This window comes from Lissotriton vulgaris, chromosome 11, assembly GCF_964263255.1.
Source record: "Lissotriton vulgaris chromosome 11, aLisVul1.2, whole genome shotgun sequence".
In the NCBI taxonomy this organism is placed as follows: Eukaryota; Metazoa; Chordata; class Amphibia; order Caudata; family Salamandridae; genus Lissotriton; species Lissotriton vulgaris.
Window position 1 is genome coordinate 774,743,945 of NC_141699.1, and position 27,083 is coordinate 774,771,027.

General features: G+C 41.7%; 1 protein-coding gene across 9 annotated transcripts in view; it reads left to right on the top strand.

Moving 5' to 3' along the window:
- DOCK10 (dedicator of cytokinesis 10) overlaps positions 1-27,083 on the top strand; it is a 1,740,483-nt gene that overhangs the window by 1,672,034 nt on the left and 41,366 nt on the right. For all 9 annotated transcript variants that reach the window (XM_086943899.1, XM_086943900.1, XM_086943901.1 and 6 more), the window contains 2 exons: positions 13,933-14,143; positions 23,434-23,624. In XM_086943899.1, the coding sequence (XP_086800025.1) occupies positions 13,933-14,143; positions 23,434-23,624 (402 nt within the window). The remainder of the gene's footprint in view (positions 1-13,932; positions 14,144-23,433; positions 23,625-27,083) is intronic.

Consider the following 27,083-nt stretch of genomic DNA (forward strand, 5'->3'; position numbering starts at 1 on the left):
GGGACAGGAGCGGTGAACAGGCAGGGCAGGAGCGGTGAACAGGGCAGGAGCGGTGAACAGGGCAGGAGCAGTGAACAGGGCAGGAGCGGTGAACAGGGCAGGAGCGGTGAACAGGGCAGGAGCAGTGAACAGGGCAGGAGCAGTGAACAGGGCAGGAGAAGTGACGGACGGGAGAAGTGACAGGGCAGGGGATTTGATGAAGCAGGAGTGTTGATCGAGCATGAGCAGGAGTACCGACTGGGCAGGAGCAGTGAAAGGGCAGGAGCAGGCGTTTCCCAGGGCGACTTGAAGGGTAGGGGGCCAGTTTAGTTTGGGGGGACTAGTTTTGTACAAGTGCAGGAGTTTTAAAAACACTGCAAAGTTCTTTGTATATTCAGCAGGTTTCGGTCAACAATACAAGTGCCAAGATAACTTTGTTGATCAATGTACCTGCTGGGGAGAGATGGGAGCATGTTTTGTCTAGTGGCTGTTTTACTCATCTAAGGTAGTGCAGAGGGGTAATATGGCTGCTGCAAAGAACATGTACCATTCATATCAAAAAGCAATATGTTATGTGCATAGTGTAGTGGGTACTGCTTTGTGTTCACTTCCCTAATTAAAGGACACTTGAATACATATGGCCTGGCAGTTCGGGCTGGACTGTTCCAATTGGGCGCAGAATCTAGACTGATTTGCATATGGCTGGGTCCAAACTGGAATGGCATGGTGAGCAAAAAACAATGGATTTAAGCCCAGATCTCTGAACTAAGGTGAATGTATGACATTGTTCTGCATTCTGTCCATCAATTGTTCTTTTTGCATTTCTCACCCGAGTGGGACAGGTATGCTCAGACATGAGTCCCGTGCTCTCCATGCCACTGAATTAAAGCTATCCTGGCTGATGAGGGCTGAAAGCCCGAAATGATCCTAGGATACTTGTTTCCAGTCCAGGGAGGACCTGGCCTGTCAGTTCGGGCTGGACTGTTCCCATTGGGTGCAGGATCAAGACTGATTTGCATATGGCTGGGTCCAAACTGGAATGGCATGCTGAGTAAAGAAGCAATGGATTTAGGCCCAGATCTCTGTACTGGGGTAAATGTATGATATTGTTCTGCATTCTGTCCACCAGTTGTTCTTTTTGCTATATTATGATTTAGCAGCTAGCTGGCTGACATGAATATTAAGGAACCTTTGTGGGTTTCCGTGAGTCTAGATTCTCCTGAAGAGTCCCTTCCTCTTCTGAGCCCTGCTTAACACATGTGTACAGGAGGAGCCCTGTATTCATGACCTCAATGTTTGAGACAAAAAATAATCATGGATTTCTGATCAATGAGAGAAAAAGCATTAAGGTAACATGTTGTTCCTGATTATATTTCACACGCTTTACATAAACCTGTATTCCCTATGAGTGTTTGCTTTTTACTGAATTAAACCTCAAATAAATATGTTTATCCATTGTTTTGATTAAATAACATTATAAGCTGTAACTGGTCAGTGAAATGCTAAACGTACTAAAAATTGGTATGTTTTGTTACTTCTAGCCAACTCCGCCCACTGATTCAATCTTCGGTTATTCCCGCCCCCTGATTCTCCACCCACAGTTCCCCTACTTTTTTTCCCCCACTTCGACCACTGGCTGTGTGTATTCAATCCAGCTCTCAATGTGTAGAAATACAAATACAAATATTAGGGGCATTTGTGGAGGAGCGAGCTTCAGATGCTCAGTTGTTTGTGAAGGCAAAGCTTTGTCTCTGAGCGGCTGTATCGTGATATTTTTGCTTCACAAACATGATTTAGCCTCTTCCATGCGTCTTTATCTGACGTCATGCCGGTGGCCGTCCGATTTGCGCACGCGTGGAATTCGGCCACACGGCGGGGGAATGTGCGTCGCGTCAAAACTGTTAGACATCCAGTCCGTTCATAGTGATATTTTTCATTCACTAAAGCAAGTAAATGCTAAGTTAAAATTCACTAAAGGGGCTCACTGCAAATCAGAGGAAAGTGGTACAAATGTCTCACACCCACCGGTGTCTGATCGAGTCTTTAAAAGCTGGGCTTGTCTTTCAAACAATGCAATAATGCTTTCAGTTCTCAAGGTTTCTCTGCTGTCGGAATTAGATTTATGTGCAGGTGTTAACCTGGTAATGATGATGGGGGTATTACTGAACGTGACTAATAGGCAGGGTCCCTGGAATTATGTGGCAGGACAGGGCCAAATTATGCGGCAAAAAAGGACAAATAGTGTAGCATAAAGTGGTATGACGCCTCGTCTGGGTTAGTAAGCGCTATATAAATGCAATTATAATTACATTTTATAATAGCATTACTTCATTATTTTGTCATTTTAAAACTTGGTAACACTGTTTGGGCATTGTGTGCATCTCATTAGTACCAGTATTAGCACACAAATATAGCAATAAGCATCAGAAAGGTGACCAGTCCAGTTTTGCAAAGGGCCTTCCACTGTGCAACATTATTAGTAACTTCTGATCTGTTTGAGCTAGAAACAGCAGTTCTTTGGTTAAAATCTGTACATTATGCTGCAAATGATGTGCCAAATGAGGCAATTCTATAACTATGTGAAAATCACCACGGCTGCACAATTGCATATATTTCCAGTGGCCCTGCTTATAGGTGGCCAGGATGGTGACATATTACTAGAAGGTGACAGATCAAGGTGGGAACTGGTGGGAGAAGGGTTAGCACATTATAGTTGTCTCCCAAGGGTGTCAGGAAATTTCACGGCGAGTACGTCACTTTGTACCAGGCGTAATAACAGAATTCTGGTGTCCGGGGTACCGATTAGGGTAATGTGCACTCACACGAATGTAAAAGGACCACATCATGGGGTCACAGCAGCTCCAAATATATAACCATTGATAACTCAGGACCTGTACGTTGTAAATGCACCGTTCAAATGGTCCTGCGGTGAGATAAACCAGCACTGCACACTGGAGTGGTCTCAAGAAGAACTAAGAGGAAGAAAAATGGTAATGCAACATCAGAAATTAACAGATAGTGATAACCCACAAATTCAAGCAGAGTTCCCTTAACACCAATATATTTACAAAGTGCATATAGCGGCAGACAAGCCCCATTCATCACATCCAACCATCAACGCGGTTCAGTTTAGATTCATTGTGTAACATACAGCTGTCATCACATACATCCACTCCACTCCAAAACACATGAATAAATAAATAAATAAATAAAAATCCATTATAACGACAATAGCTTTACCTCTAAAAACATGCAAGACCTATTGCATTTCAAATGCTTGTTTGGTTATGAGGACAGCAGGGTAACAAGGCAGATAATTCATCTGCAACCGCAAAATGCTGGTGGTGAACAACCACACACTGAGTTCCACATTTAATTTGATAGCTATCAAAAAAGCTATTTTGCTAGCTAGTATGGTGAAAATTATAGAAGTTAAGTGCCCCTTATCATGTACTGAGAAGATGTGGGCTCCTGCAGAAGGGCTGGTGGAAATCTTATAATTAATAAAAATACATGTGCCATTGAATGGCAAAAGCTTGAAGTGTATTTTCTTCAATTGTGCAACCTATACCTGCCCTCAGATATCAACTCACAATTCCTGTGCTCTGACAGTTACCTGACAAAAGTGATAGACATGGATATATAGAACGCCAAAAGACATGCATTTTTTACATTGCGCTTGTGAGGACAGGCTTTTTAGGGTAACAGAAGCCATTGCAGATGTGAACATTCTTAAACTGACCTTTAATAAAACTAAATAGGAGGAATCATACAAAAGACACATTCGATGTATTGTTAGCACAGAAGCCTAGCATTTACAAACACTCACAATGCATTCCTCATTAATTAGGGTAGGAAGTAATAATATCTAATATATTAAATCAATCAATTACAATGTAAGTTAGGATAAAAATAATTTGATCGACAAATTGTCAAAACCCACTCTCAGCAGATGAATCAATTTACACCCAGAATTACCAGACTCTAGTTTTCAACTGGATCTTCGTCAGGTGCCATAATGTAGGCTAAGTTGAGTTATTTTACCGGACTAGCGATCAAGTGATTGGTCTGAAGTGAGAAGCAGCAGTTCATAGCTTCTCTGACTGGTCTTATTTTATATTCTATGACAAATTGGTGTAAATATTTTTACCTCAAGTCCAGAGATTAGGACAGATGCATAGTGTATGCTCCAGAGGCAGCACTTTTTTCTAGGAGCCCTCAAGTTCAGCAATGGGAATGTACAAAACAAATATAATATCATATATATATATATACACATATATATATATATATATATATATATATATATATATATATATATCCGTTCCAACTCCTACTCTCAGCCAAAGTGCAGAGTCCTCAACGTAGGTACAAACCACAAACACTGCGACAAGTTAGTTCAAGGGTGGTTTATTGCTCTTTAGTCCCCAGCATGACGCGTTTCGGCTGCAACACGGCAGCCTTGATCACATGACTGAAAAGAACCAATAAGTGTGCTTATATACTGTGAAAGTTCCCAATCATACTTAAATGCAACATAAACATAGAAGAAATACTTTTTGAACGGAGCAGTTATTTACAATTCTCATCGCCAATGTACAAAATTCACGAACAAAAGGCAAGATTATAACATGAAAAATATCTATCAATGTAAACACTTAACTAGGCAGATTTAATATATTTACACACTATTTACAAATAAATATATTATATTATAATTACATCTATGGAAATAAAGTGCATTGCCCATCATGTTCATGATTCTCTCCAAATCACGTATTTAAGTATTTCATAGTTGCAACAAGTCTCACATATAGGGAACGTGCAAAAAATGCTATTATAAAGTGCATGTTTTGGTGATAATGTGCAAAATAGTGCTAGTTAAAATCGAGTACTCTACTCTACTTTTTGTTAGGGAGTGCATTGGTGGTGGCACGCTAATTTAATCTCTATTTATGAAGAGTCGCATGCCACCCACTTACAGAAGTAAATGTGTGTCATAGTTACAGTGACATCAAAAAACTTTTTATAGACAACGTGGGTCATAAGGCTCAACGGAGACATCATGGCATAGTGCCCAAATATTACATAGGAAAAGCCACACACGTGGGGGTATGGAGTCCAGCAGATATTTCCAGTTGATCTTATGGCATAGTGCCCTTTTCATTAGTTCAACGGGCAACTAAATCCCCACGGATGCTAGATAGTAAAAGAAGTAACAGGATGGCTGATATGCCATACTATACTGCTACCTCTTAGAGGAAACAATAAAGATCCTCCCCTGTATTTAAACCGTTAGGGATTCTAGTATCGAGTAAAACAATATATTTACTCTCAAGTTGCCTTAGCGCTTTCTCCCTATTTCCCCCTCTGATATTCTTCGGCACCGCATCAATGATGAAATATTTCAATTCATTTAAGTTCTTATTGTGGACCAATTCGAAATGCCGGGCTACCGGATAGTTACCATCCGAATTGACCACCGCCCGTAGGTGTTGTAGGATGCGGTTGAAAGCCTGCAGTTTGGTGCTCCCAACGTACCTGAGCCCGCAGGTACACTGGAGCACATATACTGCAAAGTCCGTGCGGCAGGTGAAATGATCCCTGATCTTAATGGGAGTAGGGTCAAAAGCAGAGCAATACTCACTGGTGTTTACACCAAATTTGCAGGCCCTGCAAGATATACATTTAAAGAAACCGCATTTGTTGGAGATACGATAAGGTTTGATAACTACCTCCGGACTGGATCTAACCAACATATCCCTCATAGAGGGAGCTCTTCTGAACACAACACCTGGTTCAGCTGGTAAGAGGGGTGCCAAGGTGATATCGGTCTTAAGAAGGGGCCAGTGTTTTTTCAGAATTCCTCTCACTTTATTGTGATCATCATTAAAGGTGGTTATGAGGCTAATGTTATTTGATGGAGTGTCAACCTCACTCTCAACTGGACTGGGAGTAGCCCCCCCGGTGATATATATATATTCACTGAAAAAACCATAGGTTATAGACCATATATAGTTAGGAATTAGCATTTACAAAACCTTGAAAATTCACTGAAAAAAACATAGGTTATAGACCATATATAGTTAGGAATTCGCATTTACAAAACCTTATTTTACTCACACAAAACCATTGAAATTCCATATATAGTTAGTTGCACTAACTATATATCGCGCACCCGCAATCCTCTGCTGATGATGTCACATATTACATCATTTATGACATGGTCAGTGACATCACTGATGACATCACTGATGACATCTCAAATGACATCACTGATGACATCACTGATGACAACATCCAGTGACTGTATGTTTCTGTAAAGTTAAAATATGTCTTACATATTGAAGAATGAGTGGATGTATAAGTGTCTGGATGAAGGATTTAGTAGGTGCATGACTGACTGTATGAGTGAGTGATTAAATGTGTCTCACTGAGTGCATGGGTTAGTGACTAAACTGTCTTAGTTTGTGCATCATTATGTCTGTTGTTCTGTAAACTGTTGCATGTGTTGATAAGTAGCTATATGAGTAACTATATGGGTTATTGATTGGTTGCCCAAGTATTTGTATGGGAGACTGAGTGTGTGTGTGGGTGGCAGGGAGGTGTATGACTCTGTGCATAGATGTGTGAGCAGTTGATTCACTAGATGTATGGTTTCAAAAGTGCATGTGGAAACAGCTGTATGGGCGGTTGACTGTGTGCATGAGTGTATTGGTGAGTGAATGGATATCTCAGTGCTACATGTCAAAGTAAGTACATATGTAAAACACAGTACATGTGAGCGTTGACATATATAAATAACTGTGGATAAGAGCCAGTGAATGTGTGAGTGGCTGTATGGATCATTGTGAACTTGTATCAGGGATTGTATAAGAGAGTAAATATGTGTTAGTATATGTTTGAATAAGTAAAGTTTGTATAACTGTATAGTTGAGGAAATGGAGGTGTGATTGATTCTTTGCATGACTGACTAGGTGTGTGAGTAACTCCATGGATGAGTGACAGTCTGTGAGTGTCTGTTTACACTGATTGTATCTAAGGTTATATTAGAGTCTGAAGAGGTTCATCGTATTATCACATGAATGATATCATCAGTGATGTGATCAGTAATGTCAAATGAGATGTCATCAGTGATGTCATCAGTGATGTCATTTGAGATGTCATCAGTGATGTCATTTGAGATGTCATCAGTGATGTCACTGACCATGTCATGAATGATGTAATATGTGACATCATCAGCAGTGGATTGCGGGTGCGCGATATATAGTTAGTGCAACTAACTATATATGGAATTTCAATGGTTTTGTGTGAGTAAAATAAGGTTTTGTAAATGCGAATTCCTAACTATATATGGTCTATAACCTATGGTTTTTTCAGTGAATTTTCAAGGTTTTGTAAATGCTAATTCCTAACTATATATGGTCTATAACCTATGGTTTTTTCAGTGAATTTTCAAGGTTTTGTAAATGCTAATTCCTAACTATATATGGTCTATAGCCTATGGTTTTTTCAGTGAATATATATATATATACATACATATATAAACATATATCATCTGTATATCTATATAAATACAAACATAAATGCATGCATACATATACTTATATGCATACAGATGCATGTTATTTACATGAAAGTTGAAAAAACACTAATAAAAGCAAAGCTAAAAAGCCACCTCATTACAAACAGAATGGCTTTAACTTAAACGAGGGCGAGATCTATTGCATTTTCAATGCTTGTTTACTTTGGTTCCATCAAGAAGGCATTCAGATGTGTCACACATTTGCCATAAATTCTGAATGTTAGCACTCTAGTTGCACATTAGATCACTGTAGTAAAGATACTGCTCACCAGGGACGTCTGCTGCTGGTATTCAAAGTGCATGTTTCAGTCTGCATGTCAGAACTTTTTTAATGAAATAGAAGACGATTTGAGAAGTCACTCAAAATGATCCCTAATTTTTCTTTCTGAAGCACTAATCATACTTTCTATGGCAAAATTAACCCCCTCATGTCGTTCCTTTTTAAATTGAGTGTTTTCAGACTTACCACTTCATTCCAATCAAGATGGCTTCTGGTGTGCCATACTTTTGTCATAAGTAAGAATGTTAGCGCTCTAGTTGTTCTTTAGAACACTCTGGGACATTCTGTCATTGGGCTATACTTGGGCTACATCTGGGTGATATTTGGGCTACATTTGGGCTCTTTTGTCTCTGGTGGCCATTTTGGGAGACTGCATGTCCGAATTTTTTAATGAAATAGAAGAGGATTTGAAAAGTCACTCAAAATGTGCCCTAATTTTTCTTTCTGCAGCACTAATAATACCTTCTATTGCATAATATACCCCCTCATTTTGTTCCTTTTTAAATTAAAGGTTTTAAGAGTTACCACTTTATTCCCATCACGATGGCTCCAGGTGTGCTATACCTTTGTAATAAGTAGGACTGTTAGCGCTCTAGTTGTTCTTTAGAACACTCTGGGACATTCTGTCATTGGGCTATACTTGGGCTACATCTGGGTGATATTTGGGCTACATTTGGGCTCTTTTGTCTCTGGTGGCCATTTTGGGAGACTGCATGTCAGAATGTTTTAATGAAATAGAAAAGGATTTGAGAAGTCACTCAAAATGTGCCCTCATTTTTCATTCTGCAGCACTAATCATACTTTCTATGGCAAAATATACCCCCTCATGTTGTTTCTTTTTAAATTAAATGTTTTAAGAGTTACCACTTTATTCCAATCAAGATGGCTTCAGGTGTGCCATACCTTTGTAATAAGTAGGACTGTTAGCGCTCTAGTTGTTCTTTAGAACACTCTGGGACATTCTGTCATTGGGCTATACTTGGGCTACATCTGGGTGATATTTGGGCTACATTTGGGCTCTTTTGTCTCTGGTGGCCATTTTGGGAGACTGCATGTCAGAATGTTTTAATGAAATAGAAAAGGATTTGAGAAGTCACTCAAAATGTGCCCTAATTTTTCATTCTGCAGCACTAATCATACTTTCTATGGCAAAATATACCCCCTCATGTTGTTTCTTTTTAAATTAAATGTTTTAAGAGTTACCACTTTATTCCAATCAAGATGGCTTCAGGTGTGCCATACCTTTGTAATAAGTAGGACTGTTAGCGCTCTAGTTGTTCTTTAGAACACTCTAGGAGGCTGCAGTAGAACACAAAGGAATCAACTGACAGTCTCTGTCCTTGTTGGATGTACATGTTTTACTGAGAATGTCAGACTTCATTTTCACATGACTGAGAAAGATAATGTTAATTTACAGAAAATATGCTTTCAGTTTAGCTTATAGATCCCCTTCCAAACCACTGTGGGAAAATCATGAGATATTAGTTTTGTTTCAAACAATATTCATGATATCACAGCAGAAGGTTTTTTCACATGGTAAAATCACCTTAGAACCCACCACAATTCCTAAAACGAGTATGGTACCATCAACAAATGATTTATAATGTAACTAAAGTCCTAAAACCCTCTATTAACTACAATGCTTTTTAATGAGGTGCTATCATGTATATTGGTCCCAAGATGGCTGCCAACACTTCTTGGATGAAGTGCTGACAGCCAATCAGATCAGATGTGTGGTTAGGCTCCGCCCAGATATATATCTTTTTTTGAACCTAAATTACTCAAAATCCACTGGAGCACATATATTGAGACCTAGCAAAGGCACATCGGGCTAACAGTCCCTACAATTTTGCCAAGTTTCGTGCAAATCCATTCAGCCGTTCGAGCTAAAAGTGAGGCCAACCGCCCTATGGAAATTAACATGGGAAAAACGCGTTTTGGGACCCCCCCTTTTTTCTCGGCCCCCCCTTGATGAAACCCCCCCAAATTGTCAGGGGCTGCTCAGAAACAAAATGTTCCATTTTCCAGAAAATTTCAGCCAATTCCGTCCACAAACGCCAAAGTTATTAGACATAGAATTTTCAAAAATCCCATAGAGAAAAAATCCTAACTATATATACCTACTGGCGACCGCCAGTAGGTAATATATATATATATATATATATATATATATATATATATATATATATATATATATATATATATATATATATATATATATATATATATATATATATATATATATATATTAATATATATATATTGCATTCAGCAGCACACATAGAAAGAGGAAAATTTCTCATTGGACGTGTTTTTTGCAGGTAGGTGTTACATTCCTGTCTGCAACATTGTGCACCAGTGAAAAGAAAGGGCAGGAATTCGCCCTATCATATTAAATACAGAGCATTCCTTGCCTTTCACTTTCATGCAGCAAGTTGGCTTGCCGCACTGTGCTGCGTGAAATAATGATAAAATCTGCCCCTTAAGTTTTGGGCTGCCTCCAATTCTGAATCAATGTAAGGCTGCTTTGTGCAAAAAGTGTTTGAAACTAGAAGACTGTGTTTGTAGTTAAAAATAGTTTTTGGTCATTATAGTGACAGAAGTAAAAGAAAGATTGTATTAGATGTTTGCGTGTCCCTCTATGTAAAGTGGCTCAGTCAGCTAGAAAAGGAAGATTGTACTCAGTCAGGAGTTTCTCAATAAGGAAAAGAGACAAGGAACCCCCAGTTTGATCATTCTTTTTAAGATGCGACATTTTTAGTGTATCTCTGTGTGCAGACTAGCAGTCACAAGTGTAGTTGAAGCTAGAAGCTAGATATAGACTGCTTGCAGATTTTAAGTTCAGTTTAAGGCGAAGAAGTGTCTGAGGCATGGAGCTCTTAAGCTGAGAAAGATTCTACCCTTTTGCTTATAGATTGTATTGAAGATGTCGACCTGCTTAGCAGTGATTGCCACTGTAACACAGAGAAGTGGGAGAAGTTTGACATTCAACACCAGAAGTGAGAGTGTAATTGCTCAGCAGCCTTAAAAGGCAGAGAAGCATTTGACACCCTTGTTAACTGTGGTCACTTTGTGTTTTAGTTGGTCAGTATGAGTTGTCCATGTCAGTTTGGAGTCAATTGTGAAGCTTAGTTACTGTTAATTGCAAGTGATGTCCATCTGTGGTGTGCCAATAAATGCCTTCCCTTCTTCCCAAAAGCCATAATTTTTGTTTTGAAAGTGCTGATGGCCAGGCCATTGGCAAGGTTAAACAGATTCAGTTATTTTGATCAGGTTACCGGCATACGCGAGATAAGTGATCTGTTGGTCACCCAGTTTAGGTGGTAGACTATCTGGAGAGCTTAAGTAATTGCATAAGTTGGATAGGTATAAGAAAAATAATAGTGGTTTCAGTACACAAGCTTTCTTTATGCTGTTTTTGATGTATAGTTTTGGGGAACCTTCTGTCTTGCTCGCAGGATAACTCTTGTCCAGGTGTCTGTGTGCAGACATGTAATAAGGTGTAATCGTGACCAGTCTATGCCTCTTTCACACAGTTCTCTCGAGAAAAATGTGCAGTTTACTTTATCGAAAATCGAAGTGTAGTCAATGAAGCAGGCGTACAATGATTTTTTCACTTTTTTGGGCTGTAAAGTTAGAGCTTAAATGTTGTCTGTTCTATAGCATCCAGCACGCTGTTTGGTTTATAGGCACCATGTTGTCATTAAGCACCTAGTTACTTAGTTTTGTCAGTAGGACTTTAGCAAACAATTTCTCAATTGACCCTGCTTTTTCAACACCAACAAGTTTCTGTCCACACCAAGAGCCCACCCTGGTCTGCTCAAATAACTCCTATTTATGGGCTGTCCAGTTGTCTATTAAAAAGGAGGACAACTAACTGCTATAGAATGGGTGTATAGATCAATCATTGCCTTTTCTTTATGATAATATGCCTTCTTTGTCCTTAGGTATCCTCTACTGATGGAGTACTGACTCAGGCAAGAGTATTTGACCTCATGTATGTGCATGGAATGCATGAGTAGTTAAGCAGAAATACGCACACAGCCCTGACGAAGGCCCCAGACCTGGTCGGGCTCTTGGTATGGGCCGAAACATGTTGGTGTTAAAAAATCAGGGTCAATTGAGAAATAAATCTCAATCTTAACCATGTAACTTATTTTATTCAACCCCCAGTACCCTAGAAATAAAGAATCCTTTAGGGTATACTGTGAGGTATTTTTCATCTTTCCCCTTTCAACTGGATTCCTGTATTATCCAGTAAGATATTATCTTTTGTTTGTTGCTCAGTTATAGTATTTCCTACATAGAGATCTTCAAATGTGCTCTTACACAATTTACATTTCGAGCATTGCTGGAATAGGAAGTGTGAAAATATTTGGCACCTATCGAAGAGAAACAGTTTACATTAAAGTGATTTGGGCTCTAAAGAGGTAATTGTGGTGTCATTAAACAAGTCCGCTTTGTGTTGTATTGTGATTTGAAATTGAACAGAACTGGAATTTGTCTTTAATTGATTTTTTTAGAACCAACAAAAATAAGTAGATTTGACAAAAAAAGAGATTACTGAAATTATATTTCTGACTGTGTCTGTTATTTCAAAATGGCTTGAAGAAATTATGTTTGTTCAAATGCCTCTCTCATTTTGCGTGAGAACGTTTAGGGCTTTATTGAGTTTGACAAAGGAAATTGTCTCATTTACAATTATATCCCACAAATAAATAGGAGTAATTTACGCATGAGTGAGTACACTATATATAGAGAACTTCCACAACTGGCATACATCAGTAAGTCATGTCCTAAAGCACCAAAGAAAATAAACTTTTCTTCTCAAACATGCATAACTTACAACTGAAGTATGGAACAGTCTCAAGTGTATGGGTTTACATTTAAAAATGTATAGCTCTGATTACAAGGTTGCTTGTGTTTGGTGCTGGGATACCCCAGGGCCCGAATGCCAGTATCACTGCAACAAAAAACTGTGATTATGACTTCTGTTACTGGAATTGATCGTAACTACACAGTCCCAGAGATACCACGGCATTTCATTTGTGAATTTCCCTGATTCTAGGAATAAAACCATTTGACATTTTTCACCTGCTCAGAGCAGGCGGGAGATGTCAGTGGGAGGGTCTGTGTGGGTCAGAGTTGTAGGTAAGGGCAGGTTTGAGGAAGGTTGGAGTGCCATCTGCTTTCCCTGTGGTGCTGCAGGGCTAAGGCAGGGGCCATGCTGTGCTTCTGCCTGCAGCCCCTGTCTCAACAGCAGGTTCGCTAGGTACAAAACCTTGCTCGGTATCTCCAGGCCTGGAATTACTGTGCCCAGGGACACTATCTTTCTCATGATAGCTCAAAGTGGTGTCCCACAAGGAGTTACCACTCAGGGCAGGACACCATTATTACTTCTAATCAGAGTCATTGTCTGTTTTCTTAGCCCTATGTTTTGCATGTTTGAGGAGTGAGTATAATACAACAATTAGGGTTTCTTTTTCTTTCTACCAGACTCCTCTTACAGTACCAGGTAAGGGTGACCTTTTGTCAAACTCCCTCTTCATTCCATTAAAATGTTCATTATTTTCTTATGTCAACACAATGGAGATTCACCAGTCCAGGGCCATAAGGCTGTTATGCTATATTATGGTTTTCAATAAAGCTTAATGTATCTTTCTGCAATGCAATTCATGACATAAATATATTTTCTACCATTTCATAAAGTATCTGATCAGTTTGTGTTTTTGGTGAAAAACAGAATTGAATAATGCTGTGTAATGTACCACAATAACCGCATTTGAACTGTACAAGCTATCATTTTGCTAGAAGACTATGCAATAACATCTTACTTCTCATAAATTTATGGACATAACATGTATGCATTACGATCTCTCCACAGTCCTAGCATAAAAATGTATAGCTGGTTCAAGTGCGTTACATCTGAAACTTCACAATCAATTCAAGCAATTTCTGAGTCTCATCTGGACTCTAAAGTCTACATGGAGAAATATGCTGAGTAGTACAGGTGTTGAGGTGTTTTACTAACAGGGATATAGAAAACTGATGTGTATTTTACTATGCATATATATATTTTTCAACTTAGGTAAACCCAAAGGAGTTGGACCCAAAGTACGCCTATATCCAGGTTACCTATGTCAACCCCCACTTCGAAGATTCAGAACTGGAAGACAGAAAAACTGACTTTGAAAAGCACCATAACATTTGCCGGTTCGTCTTTGAAACCCCATTCACTTTATCAGGAAAGAAACATGGAGGTGTGGAAGAGCAATGCAAGAGGCGAACAATACTTACAAGTATGTTATTGATTTTCACAATCGACTCAGTATATTGTCCAAAGATCCAGTAATTCATTAGTGCATTGTGGGATGGTTGATGGTAAACATAATGGGGACAAATTCTGAGTAACAGAAGTTAATATTCAGGATTCATGTGTTTGTTTTCTATTCATAGTTGGAAGTGTATGTCTTATGTTCTATTTATAGTTCATCTTGCATTAATGTTAAAATGTTCCGTTTGTACAGTGGGCTTGTGTCAGGGCTTTAGTCCACTTGGCTTTCTAATTAGTTGTTGGTGTATTGAACTGAGTCCTTGCATCAGAGAGTTAGAAATCCGACCCCTGCAGCCTTGGGGAATCCCCAGATTATGTATTATATTAGGCTGTGGTCAACATGGATGGTGCCCACCAAAAACCAAAACACTAGTTCTATAGGAGTTGAGTTTTAGAATGTTAGAAAGCTTCCATTCTTCTCCTACTTAAGAAGGATTGGGAAATATTGAGACTAATTACATCTGTTGTATTCTGTCTTGCTATTAGCTGAGGTTAACTTAAGAATATACTTAAGAATATATTTGAATATCAAATTTCTTAAGATATATTAAAGCAGCAATATAGATGTTAAGTAAAGTGAGTTAAAAGCAGAGTTCAATAGACATGTATAGCCTAAAAAAGGGAATAGCACCGATTTGGAATGACCAGGCAAATAAGAACTGACCCACATCAAGACCACAAACTCGGTTTCTATACCTCTAAGCTTTTTGCCCAACACTTGAGTGTCTGATGATAGCCAGTCAGTTAGTCAGTCAGTAAATCTTTATTTGGTCAATATAGACCATTAAAGCACATGAAACATATATTTCACCTACAATTAGACTATGTATATGATAACAACAAGGAAAAAAGTTTACATGTGTTCATTTTAACAAATATGGAAAGGATCAAAAACATTTATACAAAAAAGCAAATTAAAAACCAACAAAATATGATATAATGTGCTAGTGCCTCAGTACATTAACTAAAACAAACTCAACAGGCTCAGCCCTTTACAATAAAACTTCACATTTGAATATATACAAATATAAACTTATACAGAGGAATCGCTATGGAGTCCCTCTATTCCTTAAATAACTTTTTCCTGTGTCTGAGGGCTCCTGAAAGGAAACTTGCGGCCCCAAAACAGACCCGGGGGAAAGATAACATTTGTAAAAACAATGAAGACCATACTTGTCCACATTGATTGTTTATTACCAACGGCATAATGAATTTACGCCTCAAGGTACAATAAAATCACAAACAAATATAAAGTGCAAAATGTCCTGCTCCATAAATTTGTCACAGGGACAGAGTTTCAAAGCTCCTAGCTTTGAAAATCCCTTGGGAACTGCTAAAAACCAGTGTATGGAATTTAATCTAAATCTAGTCAGTAAAAACTGATAATGGGCGTTGTTAACAAACGACAAGTAGGGTTCCCCCTCAAACTTGTTTTTAACAATATATATCTTCCCTTTCACCAAGCCGCCTGGAAAGAAACAAGCTTTTGATGACCTGCAAGTCACAAGCGTAGTGTTCTTGGGTCATCAAGGCAACAAACTCAGTTTCTATACCTGTAAGCTTTTTGCTCAACACTAGATTGTCGACAGTGCTGTATTTAAAACCTGTGAGGAAATTGTCTGATGATAGCCATTATTGATCTTCCCAAGCCTGTAAAGAAGCCTCAGGTCTACTTTGGGGAACACCATTGAATTAACACAGTTGTTTATCTTTAAAGTAACAGCCTGCACCTAAGTATTTGTTGAGCACTGAAGCGACAGGAAACATGGCAAAAGTATTGGTTGCCCTGAAGGGTTATTGTCTCACTTTAAATTGTCCAGGGCCTGCACAGACCTGAGCATGTTGCCAGCCTCCGTTGTTGACACCAGTGCAACGCCTAGGGGACATCAGTGCTGAGAATAAATCCAAAGGGCATACTGCCACAAGTGAGCTGCACTGTATGTACTCAGTGGCAGCACTGTAATAATATCACTGGAACCTTACAGACCAGCAATAGTCTTGGATGTCCCTAAAACCATTCTCTTCTGATGCTGAAAACAGGCCACAGCCAGAAGCTGGGTGACTAGTTGCTAAAAATCGGGTTTCTGGTTGACTGGGGTATGCACCTAAGCCAGGCAGAACCCACCACTCTAATCAGGGTAAGGGAGTTACACAACCAAGATAACCCCTGCTCACCCCCTTGGTAGCTTGACAGAGCAGTCAGGCTTATCCCAAACGCAATGTGTAAAGCGTTTGGGCAACACCCACGCACACCAGTGACACACTCGGTACATCAGGTTATGTTAAAATATATTCTTTGTATTGCATATCAAAAAATGCATTCATTTCATCGAAGCAAATAAATCAATATTAGCTTTGCACGAAACCCACTTCACAACAGAATGAGCTGTATTAAGAAATCCTAGCTTTGCAAACAAATGCACATTGTTCCTCAGTCAACAGAACTGAGCGTTACCTTGGTAGACTGTAGCTTAGGGCTCAGACTACTTGTCGTGCACCTCAGCGTTCTCCACTATCTGGCGAGGCCCAGGCTGTGAACGGGCCACCAGCTGTGGAAGGTGGCTTGGACCTCTCTGTACCACTCCCTCTGATGGCTGTCCGTGCCTCTGGCAGTACTGCTGAAGCTGGAGGGAGTTCCTAGTGGGCCAGAGAGAAGTAAAGAAGAAACAGGGAAGAGGCTCCCTGGGCGGGGAGTAGTGAACTCACTCTGAGTCGATGATTTTGCAGCACTGACCGGGGAGGTGAGGCAGCTCCTTCCTGATTGGAGTGCGTTATCGCTACCCCGAGGCTCAAGGCGGCGTCCTGCAGGGTGAGGCTGCATTGTCCGTGGCTTCTTCTCCTCTGATAACTCCTGTTTCTAGGCACCGCCTAGTAGCCCGCTTTGCTGTGGCGTCGCAGGCACCCAAAAGAAACTGGATGGTGACTTCTGCCTAAGACTCAGGCCAGAGATGGTGATCAGGGCGACCTTGCAAACGGCTTCCTCGTATAAGGGAGCATGCTGAGCTCCTGTGAGCAATGCGGAGGAAGCAAGGCTTCTTTGCAGTGGAATGCAGGAATGCCCCCAGAGCCCTGACAGGGGGGCCAGGGAGGTGAGAATGCACAGGGTGCTGTGCGAGTGCACACACAGAGCGGTTGGTAAAGCAATAGTACCTGGAAACTTTGATGTCCCTGAGTTTCCTCAACAGGATGCCAGCACACACAGGTCCTTGGAGATCCTTTTTCAAACACGTTCACAGCAAAGTTTCAGTCTTTGTCCTTTCCTTGGTAGAAACAGCAACTGCAGCCCAACCCCACACAGCAAAAGCGACAGTACTCCTTCTCACACCTCACAGCTCTTCTCCTTGGCAAAGGTTCCTCTTGAGTCCAGAAGTGATCTAAATTTCTGGGGTTTACGGTCTACTGCTTATACCCCATTTTGTCTTTGTTCTTGTTGTACAAGGGTCTCTGAGCCCAGTCCAAATCAGTTCCGTCCTCACTGGTACAGTATGACCACAAGGGATGGAGACAGCATTGCCCAAGGGAGACAGGCCCTACTCAGGTGTGAGGAAATCTCCTTGCACTACTCTAAATGCAACCACGGCCAATACAGCCCAGCTCTGAGTCATCCAGAAAGGGCCAGGCACACCCCAACACCCCCCCCAGTGGCTGTCTACAGTGAATGTATATCCCAAGTAGGGGTGAGCAGACAACTCCAATCGGCCCACGGAATATGCATAGATTTGCCCCCTACGCCTTCCGCAATGTAGGCAGAGAAACAAGGCAAATCTCTGCACACTCGGGCGGAACTGAGTTGGCCTCCCACCCGCAGTATTAAAACGTTACAAAACATTATAATAACAATTTAAATCACCTTACCTTATCAGCGGCATCTACAGGCTTCCCTCCATCTCCATTGCGTCTTCTTCTGGAAAACTGCGCATGGGAAGACGCAATGGAGACGGAGGGAAGCCCGGGGGCGCCGACGATAAGGTAAGGTGATTTAAATTGTTATTTATAATTAGGGCTCCCGGTTTTCCGTTTCAACGGATTTCCACATATAAATATAGACGGAAAACTATTTTTCCTTTGTCTGGATTTATATATAGAAACGGCAAAATACTAGTAAATTTTGCTACGCTGCCGTGCTTCAGCCCAGAGTTGTCACACCCCTGTTCCTGATGCTGGATTCTCCAGGGGTCCGTCGCTCAAGTGAGCTCTGCGCCAGCCTGACACTATTTCACAAGTTAAGTAGGTGTATTTCTGTGGCCTCAGGGGACAGATTAATGGTGGCCTCACAGTGACCCCTGACACTACCCCTTGAATGCTGCTTCTCACACTGTCTGTCCCACTGCAGCCTCGGGCTCTCCACTCCCCCCCCCACCTCCATGAACTGGCAGCTACTGTATTTGAATATCGGTGCAACTATCTCAAGCTGTGTCCCCCGGGTTTCCTATCCAATGTCCTCATGTGGGGGGGGGGGGGGCTTGTGGTGTCCTTACTTTGTGAAAGTGATCGGTGTTTGTTGCCACACTTCAAATTTTGCATATCAGCCGTCAGTATAAAACAGAATACATTTGCAAACACATGCAATCGCTGTGTTTTCATTGATGAATGACATTTTTATTTTTAAATGCTTTAAAACGGAGATGGCGGAATTCGAACCTGTGACCCCCACCTATGAACCGGCAGCACCAGGGGGGATTGTATTGTTTTGTTTTCTTCAGAACAGCAATTCACGTTCATTGAGCCGAAGGTTTAGGATAAATGCAGCTCAGGGAGTGTGCATTGTATTCTGCGAGCTGTGCTTTCCAATTGTCGTGTTTGCCTGTTGACAAGTTGGAGTTTTTCCCGTTTTTTTCCCCCCAGGCTCTCAAACTGATCATGGCCGCATTGGTTATCTCGCGGCTGGATTATGCCAATGCCCTCTATAATGGCATTCCGGCATACAGCTTACGGAGGCTCCAGGTGGTGCAGAACCACGCGGCCCGGCTTATTTACGGTCTCCCACGCTACCATCATTCCCCCCCCCTCCTTAGGGAGCTCCACTGGCTGCCTATCAGGGAGCGTTCCCTTTTCAAGACCGCCTGTATGACCTTTCAGGCCCGGCAAGGCACTGCCCCGGCCTTCATTTCCTCGCTGATAAGCGAATATGTTCCCTCCAGAGAGCTCCGGTCCTCCTCCAAAGCTTTCCTCCAAACCCCACGTTTTAAGCGAAAAAAGTGGGGTGGTGCCAATTTTTCTACCTTGGCCCCCACCTTTTGGAATTCTCTGCCTGATCACCTACGTTTTGCCACCCACTATGCCTCTTTTCGAAAAGACCTCAAAACGTTCCTGTTTAGACAGGCCTTCCCTTCATAAACACGCTCATCCCTGCAATCCTCAGTAATTCGGACCTCTGTTAGCGCCAGAAACCGCTCGGTGGACGTTGCACTCTATAAATGTTTTAAATTAGAAATTAGAGTTCAGTAAGAGACAAATTGGGACACCGCAAAGGAAATGTTCAGCAGCGGCTTTGCGCTGCCAAGTAGATATTTTGCTTACCTTCGTTCAGAACTCCTCCTAAGTGAGTCTGAAATCAGAATGTAAAATTGTGAGGAGTTTGGTGAAAAGTCGACATCTTTGCAAGGCAATTCTTCCAGTCCCCATCCTGCGAGAAACACTGGCTACGCGAAATATTAACCCAGCCTCTCTTAAAGGCGAAGTTTGTTGTGACTGAAATTCTTCAAGGCAAGGTGTTTCAGGAAAGACAGGAGCATAAGGTTAATAATATTAAATGCGACTTGTACGACCAAGATCTTAGAAAGATACATTTTCCTGAAGCAAAGTAAAGGACAGCAGCTCTGCTTTTGAGACCTTGCTGGAAGCCTGCACGCAGTCAGGTTTATAAAATATTAAAATATATTTACTAAACCTCTAATAAAGAGACAACATATTGGGCACTGTTCATCTTGTAAAAATGAGCACCCCCTCTGAAAAAATAAATGCAAACCAAACCAGTGTTATGGATTTAATTTTACCATCCTTTGAAAGATGAAAGACTGAGGTGACTCTGCAAACATATGAGCTTACGACATGTCAGAAACCGCCACTTAACTTGCTAAGCCATCTGATAGAATTGGATTACAGCAGCAGTGCTGGGCTTGGAATAGAGCACTGGCATATCAGCAGGTTAGGCTTCAGTGTGCTGATTCAGGCAAACTGCATTGGTGCTTTCCTTTGCCTCCATGTGCTATCAAATTAAAAACAGCCCTTTGCTTTGTTTCTATTTTGTTTTAAACAGCTGGATTTTGCGGCCTTACTCCTATGTGGTTGTTTGTAATATATTGTGTTGACCAATAACAACCAAGCGCATATGTGCATTGTCAATTGAAATAAATGTGGAAAAATACTAGCTGTAGCGTCGTCTTTTGCATGTGGCAAAAATAAATGTGGATAAATACAGAAAAAATGGGCAAATAATAAATATGGATAAATACAGACGGAAATGGCAAAAAAATAAATACCATAAAACCGGGAGCCCTATTTATAATGTTTTGTAAAATTTTAATGCGGGAGGCGCGTGGGCGGCGCGTAGCGGAGGTATGCGGAGAGTACAGAGATTAGTTCAATCTCCGTGCCTCTCTGCATAGACAGGCAGGTATAGGCACACAGAATGGTTAAACAAGAAAACGCCTACTTTCTAAAAGTGGCATTTTCCAACACACAATTTAAGAACCATCTTTACTAAAAGGTGTGTTATTAAATTCTGAGTTCAGGAAACCTAAACTTTATTTCTCTATCTTGCCTCAATGGAAAGTTATACTTGTAAGATGTTACAAAATATCTCCCATGTTATCCTATTGGGGAGATAGCCTTTCAATAGTGAAAAACGAAATACACTGTATTTCCCTTTCAGGATAAGTCACACACACTAGTGCATGTCCTACCTTTCACATACACTGCACCATGCCCATGGGGGTACCTTGGACCTACCATAGTAGTTCCTTACATGTAAGAAAAGGGAAGGTTAGGGCCTGGCAAATGGGTGCACTTGCCAGGTGAACATAACAGTTTAAAACTGTGGACAGACACTGCAGTGGCAGGCCTGACATACCTTTTCAGGGCTACTCGTGTGGGTGGCACAATCGGTGCTGCAAGCCCAATAGTAGCATTTGATTTATAGGCCCTGGCACACTTAGTGTATTTTACTTGGGTCTTATCAGTAAATCAAATATGCCAATCAGGGAGAACCAATCATATCACAATTTTATACAGAAAACATATGCACTTTAGCACTGATTAGCAGTGGTAAAGTGCCCAGACTCCTAAAGCCAACAACAATAGGTCAAGAACAAATAGGAGGAAGAAGCAAAAATTTTAGGGATAACCCTGCAAAAAGGGCCAGGTCCAACATCAGTAGAAGCAAACAACCCCACAGTGATCAACTTGTCAAAACATCCATCTTGGAGTGGGAGCACCCTAAAACTAGAACATATATGATGGTCCTCACTCCACTCATTGCCGGAGAACATGCCTGCAGCTTCCAGGCTGCCTGGCCTCGCACTGGGATGCAAAGAGTTTGTGAGAGCTGAGGTAGCCCGTTTCTGTCTGCTTTCAAGCCACTCAATCCAACGTGTCTCTTGCAAAACTAACAGCCAGGAGGAAGAGAGGCAACTGCGCCTTCTGCTAGACTCTGCTATGAAGATAGTGGTTGATTGAGAAAAGTGCAGCATTGCTCTCATGGTCTGCTATGAGGATAACTACGTAACAAAAATGTCCTTCCATTGTAATGCTAATCTTTTACAAAGTGCATGTACCTCAATAAAAGCACTCCTTAGACAGGACTCACACACCTAATACACTAATGAATGAGCTGCCAAACACTGAAGAGGAAATACTTCTCTGAGCTGTTCCAAATTGTAAATTACACTTTCTTCAAGTAACAGCTGGAGAGGACAGACACAAACAAACAAGTAGCAGAAGAAGGCTGACCCAAAAGCCTCTTGTCTAATATTTTTCTTTATGATAAAATCTGTGACAGACAGAGCAAATTGCCACATGAATATTGTTTTGTTTAATAAAATTTGACGTAGCAGAAAACAGATCTTCCTAAGGGACTCAAAACAGCAAGTGCAACTTTTTAAATAAGCTAAATACTTTTGCCCCCCTTGAATTATCTGGAAGAATTATGTCTACGCCATACTCTCGATGATCCTACTCATAGAGGGTATTGGACAGTGCGCAGTTGTGGCCGGTATTACTCGCGGGAGGGGGTAATTTTTTTTTTTTTTAAATAACTAAACTTACCTTTCCCCCACCCGGGTTCCGTGTCTTCTCTGCTTCTGCTCTCCTGCTCACAGGAACAGGAAGAAGAAGCAGGTAGCCAGGCGACCCACCTAAGCCAATCACAAAGCAGCGTTGTGATAGATCGGGACGCCGGCCAGCCAGCAGCTTATGGGGAGGCCATCTTCTCCATGCAGGCTGCAATGCAGCCTCCATGGAGAAGGGCAGAGTGTGCATGACTGGTTTGGGCGGCCCCAGGGTCCCGGCCACAGTCTTTGGGCACTCAGAGTGGGCAGGCACACCACTCCTCCCCTGCCTGCTCACCAAGCAGCCCCGCTCACCCGCCCACCTGCAACCAAAATTAAACTGGTAATAACTTTCAGTTATTACCATTTTATGTTTCTGCTTCTCGCACTGCGAGAAAGCAGTGGGGCAATGCTCCTCCGCCCTAGTGGAGGAGCCCCCCCTGACAGTGCCTTTGACTTGCCTAGTGCATTTTACACTTAAGTCCTGAACACAGCACCACTGTGTCCAACCCACTGGATATTTTTTTGAATCATGTTGAGTGATCTCTGAGTTCAGCTCATTAACTTGACTGTGGCCCCGCTAGGAAGACCCCTCCCATAAGCGGTCACTGGGCACCGCCTTCAATGACGCCCTCTTCCCCCGCAGATCACCTGGCTATAATTTGTATATTTTGTCTAGCTTTTAGGCCCTCTATTTACTGACTGCCCAACCATCTTAACAGTTTCATTCATTTTTTATCAAAGATGTTATTTGTGGTGTCTTCTTTAACATAATCTGTGAGGTCATGAGCACTACACTGCAAGAGGTATGGCTGATAACTAGAACTGAGTAATTTTAGTTCTTTCAGTCTTTTTTTATCAAAACCATAGCATTGCTTTGACTTAAGATGTAGGGAAATTTCTGTGTTTTTATAATAAATATTACTTATAACCGCTGAAAACTTGAACGTTTGTTTGTTTTCAATATTTTCATCTCTTCCTTATATAGCGAGTCATGCTTTCCCTTATGTGAAAAAGAGAATTCAAGTCATCAGCCAGTCAAGCACAGAACTGAACCCCATTGAAGTGGCTATTGATGAGATGTCAAAAAAGGTACTTGAGCTTAATCAGCTGTGCACAATGGAGGAGGTCGACATGATCCGGTTACAGCTCAAGCTTCAAGGAAGTGTCAGCGTCAAGGTAAGAGTTGTCAGTAGTGCTGCACTTCTAGTATGCTGATCCCTTACAGTAACCCTTCCTACTAGCCTGGTTTTATTTCAGGTGCTTCCTCGGGCAGTACACGTTGAATGGTTACCATGAGTTACCTGCATTAGTGTCAACCATTCTTCTTGTATATCTTGATGCTATGGGGAACAGGTTAATGCAGAGATTGTTAGGGGATATTTTTTAAAGAATCCACTTAGTTAAAAATGCATATTTATTGCTTTATGTCACATTAACACCCTTAAGTGTACCTTTTTTGATACTGTTAATGATAAAGTCCAAATGTTATACTTTTTTTGGGACACTTTACAATGAGCTGTTATGCTGTTTCTCATTGTTTCTAACAACAACATAAGTGAAACTAGAGTTAAGTATATTTTCTACTGGTGCACCTCAGGGCCGGCGCTAGGCATGGGCAGTGTGGGCAGCCGCCCAGGGCCTCGCGCTCGGCACAATAACATGGGGCCCCCGTTTCGTGTGAAATACCCCACTTTCACAGGCAGCCCTACTCCTCCCCGAGGCCCCCCTCCCCAACCCGATCACCTTGCTAATGGATTTATAAGCGAGGTGTCTAAACCTCGCTGTTCAGGGCATGGTGGCATTCCTGGGTGTGAAAGGTCGGGGGAGGGTAAACAAGGGGTAGAGGACGTGAAAGCAGCAAAGCCAGTAGTTACCTCAGCATTCTGGAACAAGTGTGGGACCGCACCTCTGTTAAAAACCTGTGGTGAAGTACTTGTCTGCCCTTTGTGTATTTCGTCTCCAGGCGACAGAAGGCCCTTTTGTTTCCACAATGAGCCGGACATTAGCAGGTTAGGAGATGTTGATGAGGGCAGGGGGGAGCATCTAGCTCAGACTGCCACAGTAAGACAGTGCTCAGCAAAGTGTCTCACTACTGCTTTGATGTACAGAGGAGGTGGTCCTTATCCCCTGGGCCTCGAAGCACTGAATCAGGCTGCAAGGTTAGGCGTGGGGCCCCTTTAACTGGGACGTGGGCCATTATCTATTGCTGCGAAGTCCAGGGCAGGGGGGCCTCGCAGCTCTCCACCAGGCTGCAAGTTCCAGATGTGCCCCCCCCCATGGCAGGACTTTGTAGCCATTATTTTGTGCTGGGAGACCCAGGACAGGGGGGCCCTGTCTTTGGCCTCGCAGCACTATTGTTAGATCATTCATTTTTATTTCCCAGAGAGACTAGCATGTTTGCTTCCCAGTCTAGGCCACCAGTGATAAACCTAGAAGGTTGTCTAGTAAATGCAGCTAAGTGCGTACAAATGGATTACCACCCAATTTCACCAGCAGGAAGCTCCGTGGCCGCTCTTATCGCGAATAAAGCAGATTTACTGCTTTGTGACACACTTTGAGCCCCTCACTTATGTCAGAGTGGCAGTGAATTTCTTGTCCATTTAATTACTTGTAGGGGATTTCATAGATACTATTTGGACAGCCCATGTTTGTGCTGCACCTGGGTCTTGTTTAGCAGGGCAGGGAAGGTGGGGTGGAGTGTTGTGGGGTAGAAGGCAGAAGGGAAGTACTGTAGCTGGACAAGGTTTCTCGTTGTGAAAGAGTGTGACACGCTGTCAGCTAATAACCATGAAAACATCTTGTCTGCCTTTTCAGATGTAGAAATGACAAGCAACTTCATTGATATTATAAGTTTAAAGACATTGAAAAACCTATTCAGTGTAATGTGCAAAGGAATAAATGCATTCCGATTAACTACTCCCGGCAGAGCACCCTTTATCCGTAGGCCCTTGTCCCCAATCAGTTCCTCAGAAAAGCAGCAAGGTCCTTAAACATCCCTCTTTTTTAGCTCTTCCTTTTGATCTCTGAAGATTGCAAAATGCGGCTGCGCACGTGATTCTTGAAAATCTTTTAGTGCTACTCAGACCCTTTATAGGGTTATTTATTTATTTAGTGTATTTTGATATCGCTCGCAGATACCCCAACGGGGTGTCCCGGCGCTCCTGTGTGGTCACATGCCTGCAAGAGCATGCGCTACTGCATGCGTCTTGCTTGCGAGACACTGTTGCATGCATAAAAGGGCTTGGAACCTGCCCGTTGCTTACCACATGTTGATTTGCGTGGTACTCTTCTTTACAGCCTCATAATTGGTCAAGGCAGATCTAACATCACTTCCTTTACTCTCTGTGGAGCAGGTACCAGGCACTGATTGATTCAACTTAATCAGTGCATGTTCGCTGCTCCCAATGTGATTGAGGTACTTTTTTATTCTGTTGAACTTTTAGTGTCCTGCAAACAGAAGACGTGAGACTGGTAAAAACGTGCCCAGCAGGACAAAGACAGTTGCAAATATTTATTTTCTATAGTTAAGTTTCTTTTATTTTGCCTAATCTTCTTTTCTTACTTTTCACTAATGTTTTCTTTTGTTTTTGCTTGTGTACGCTGTTCTCAAATATTATTGCAAATTGACAAGGTTTCTTTCTTATGTGTTTTTTTCTGAAAAATGCTTTAACACATAATAGTTCAGTACACCTCCAATCGGTCCAACTCTAATCCACGGCAATCCAACCCACATCACCCCACACCAATCCACCCTCCTTAATCCAATCCACCCTAGACCATTCCAAACCACGCCACTCCACCACACTCCAATCCTCTCACCCCACACACCAATCTGCCCCACTTCAATCCAAAACAATCTGCCCCAATTCAATCCAAAACAATCTGCCCCACTCCAATCACCGCACTCCAATCTGCCCCACTCCAATCTCCGGACTCCAATCTGCCACCCTTCAATCTCCACATTCCAATCTGGCCACTCCAATCCAAAACAATCTGCCACACTCCAATGCAAAACAATCAAGCCTGCTCCAACCCAAAACAGTCTGCCCCACTCCAATCTCCGCACTGCAATCTGCCCCACTCCAATCTCCGCACGCCAATCTGCCCCAATTCAATCCAAAACAATCTGCCCCACTCCAATCCAAAACAATCTGACCTACTCCAACCTAAAACAATCTGCCCCACTCCAATCCAAAACCATGTGCTCCAATCCAATCAGCGCCACTCCAATAAAAATAAACCCAAAAATGCATGAAATTTCCCACAGTTTTTCTATTAATAGAAATGCAGAAATAGATTCACTTTCGGTACAGCATCACTTGAACATCTGAGTTTCAAACTATTTATCCATACATGCACATATGATACATTCTCTAATACAACTTTATATCTCTTGATTTATATTATTTAATGACGCTCAGATAATGGATCCTGGAAGAACGATTGTGTCTTGCATAGATTCAAACTACTGATCTGCAGTTATACAGCCAGGGTGCAACTCACAAAACTATTATGCTATCAACTGTGAACAAACTGAGGTCTTTGCTTGCCTCCTCTCCAGGCTTTGTTTGTCAACAGATTTACTATCCAATCCTAAGCCCCAATTATTAGCGACAACACACAATGATAAAGGCC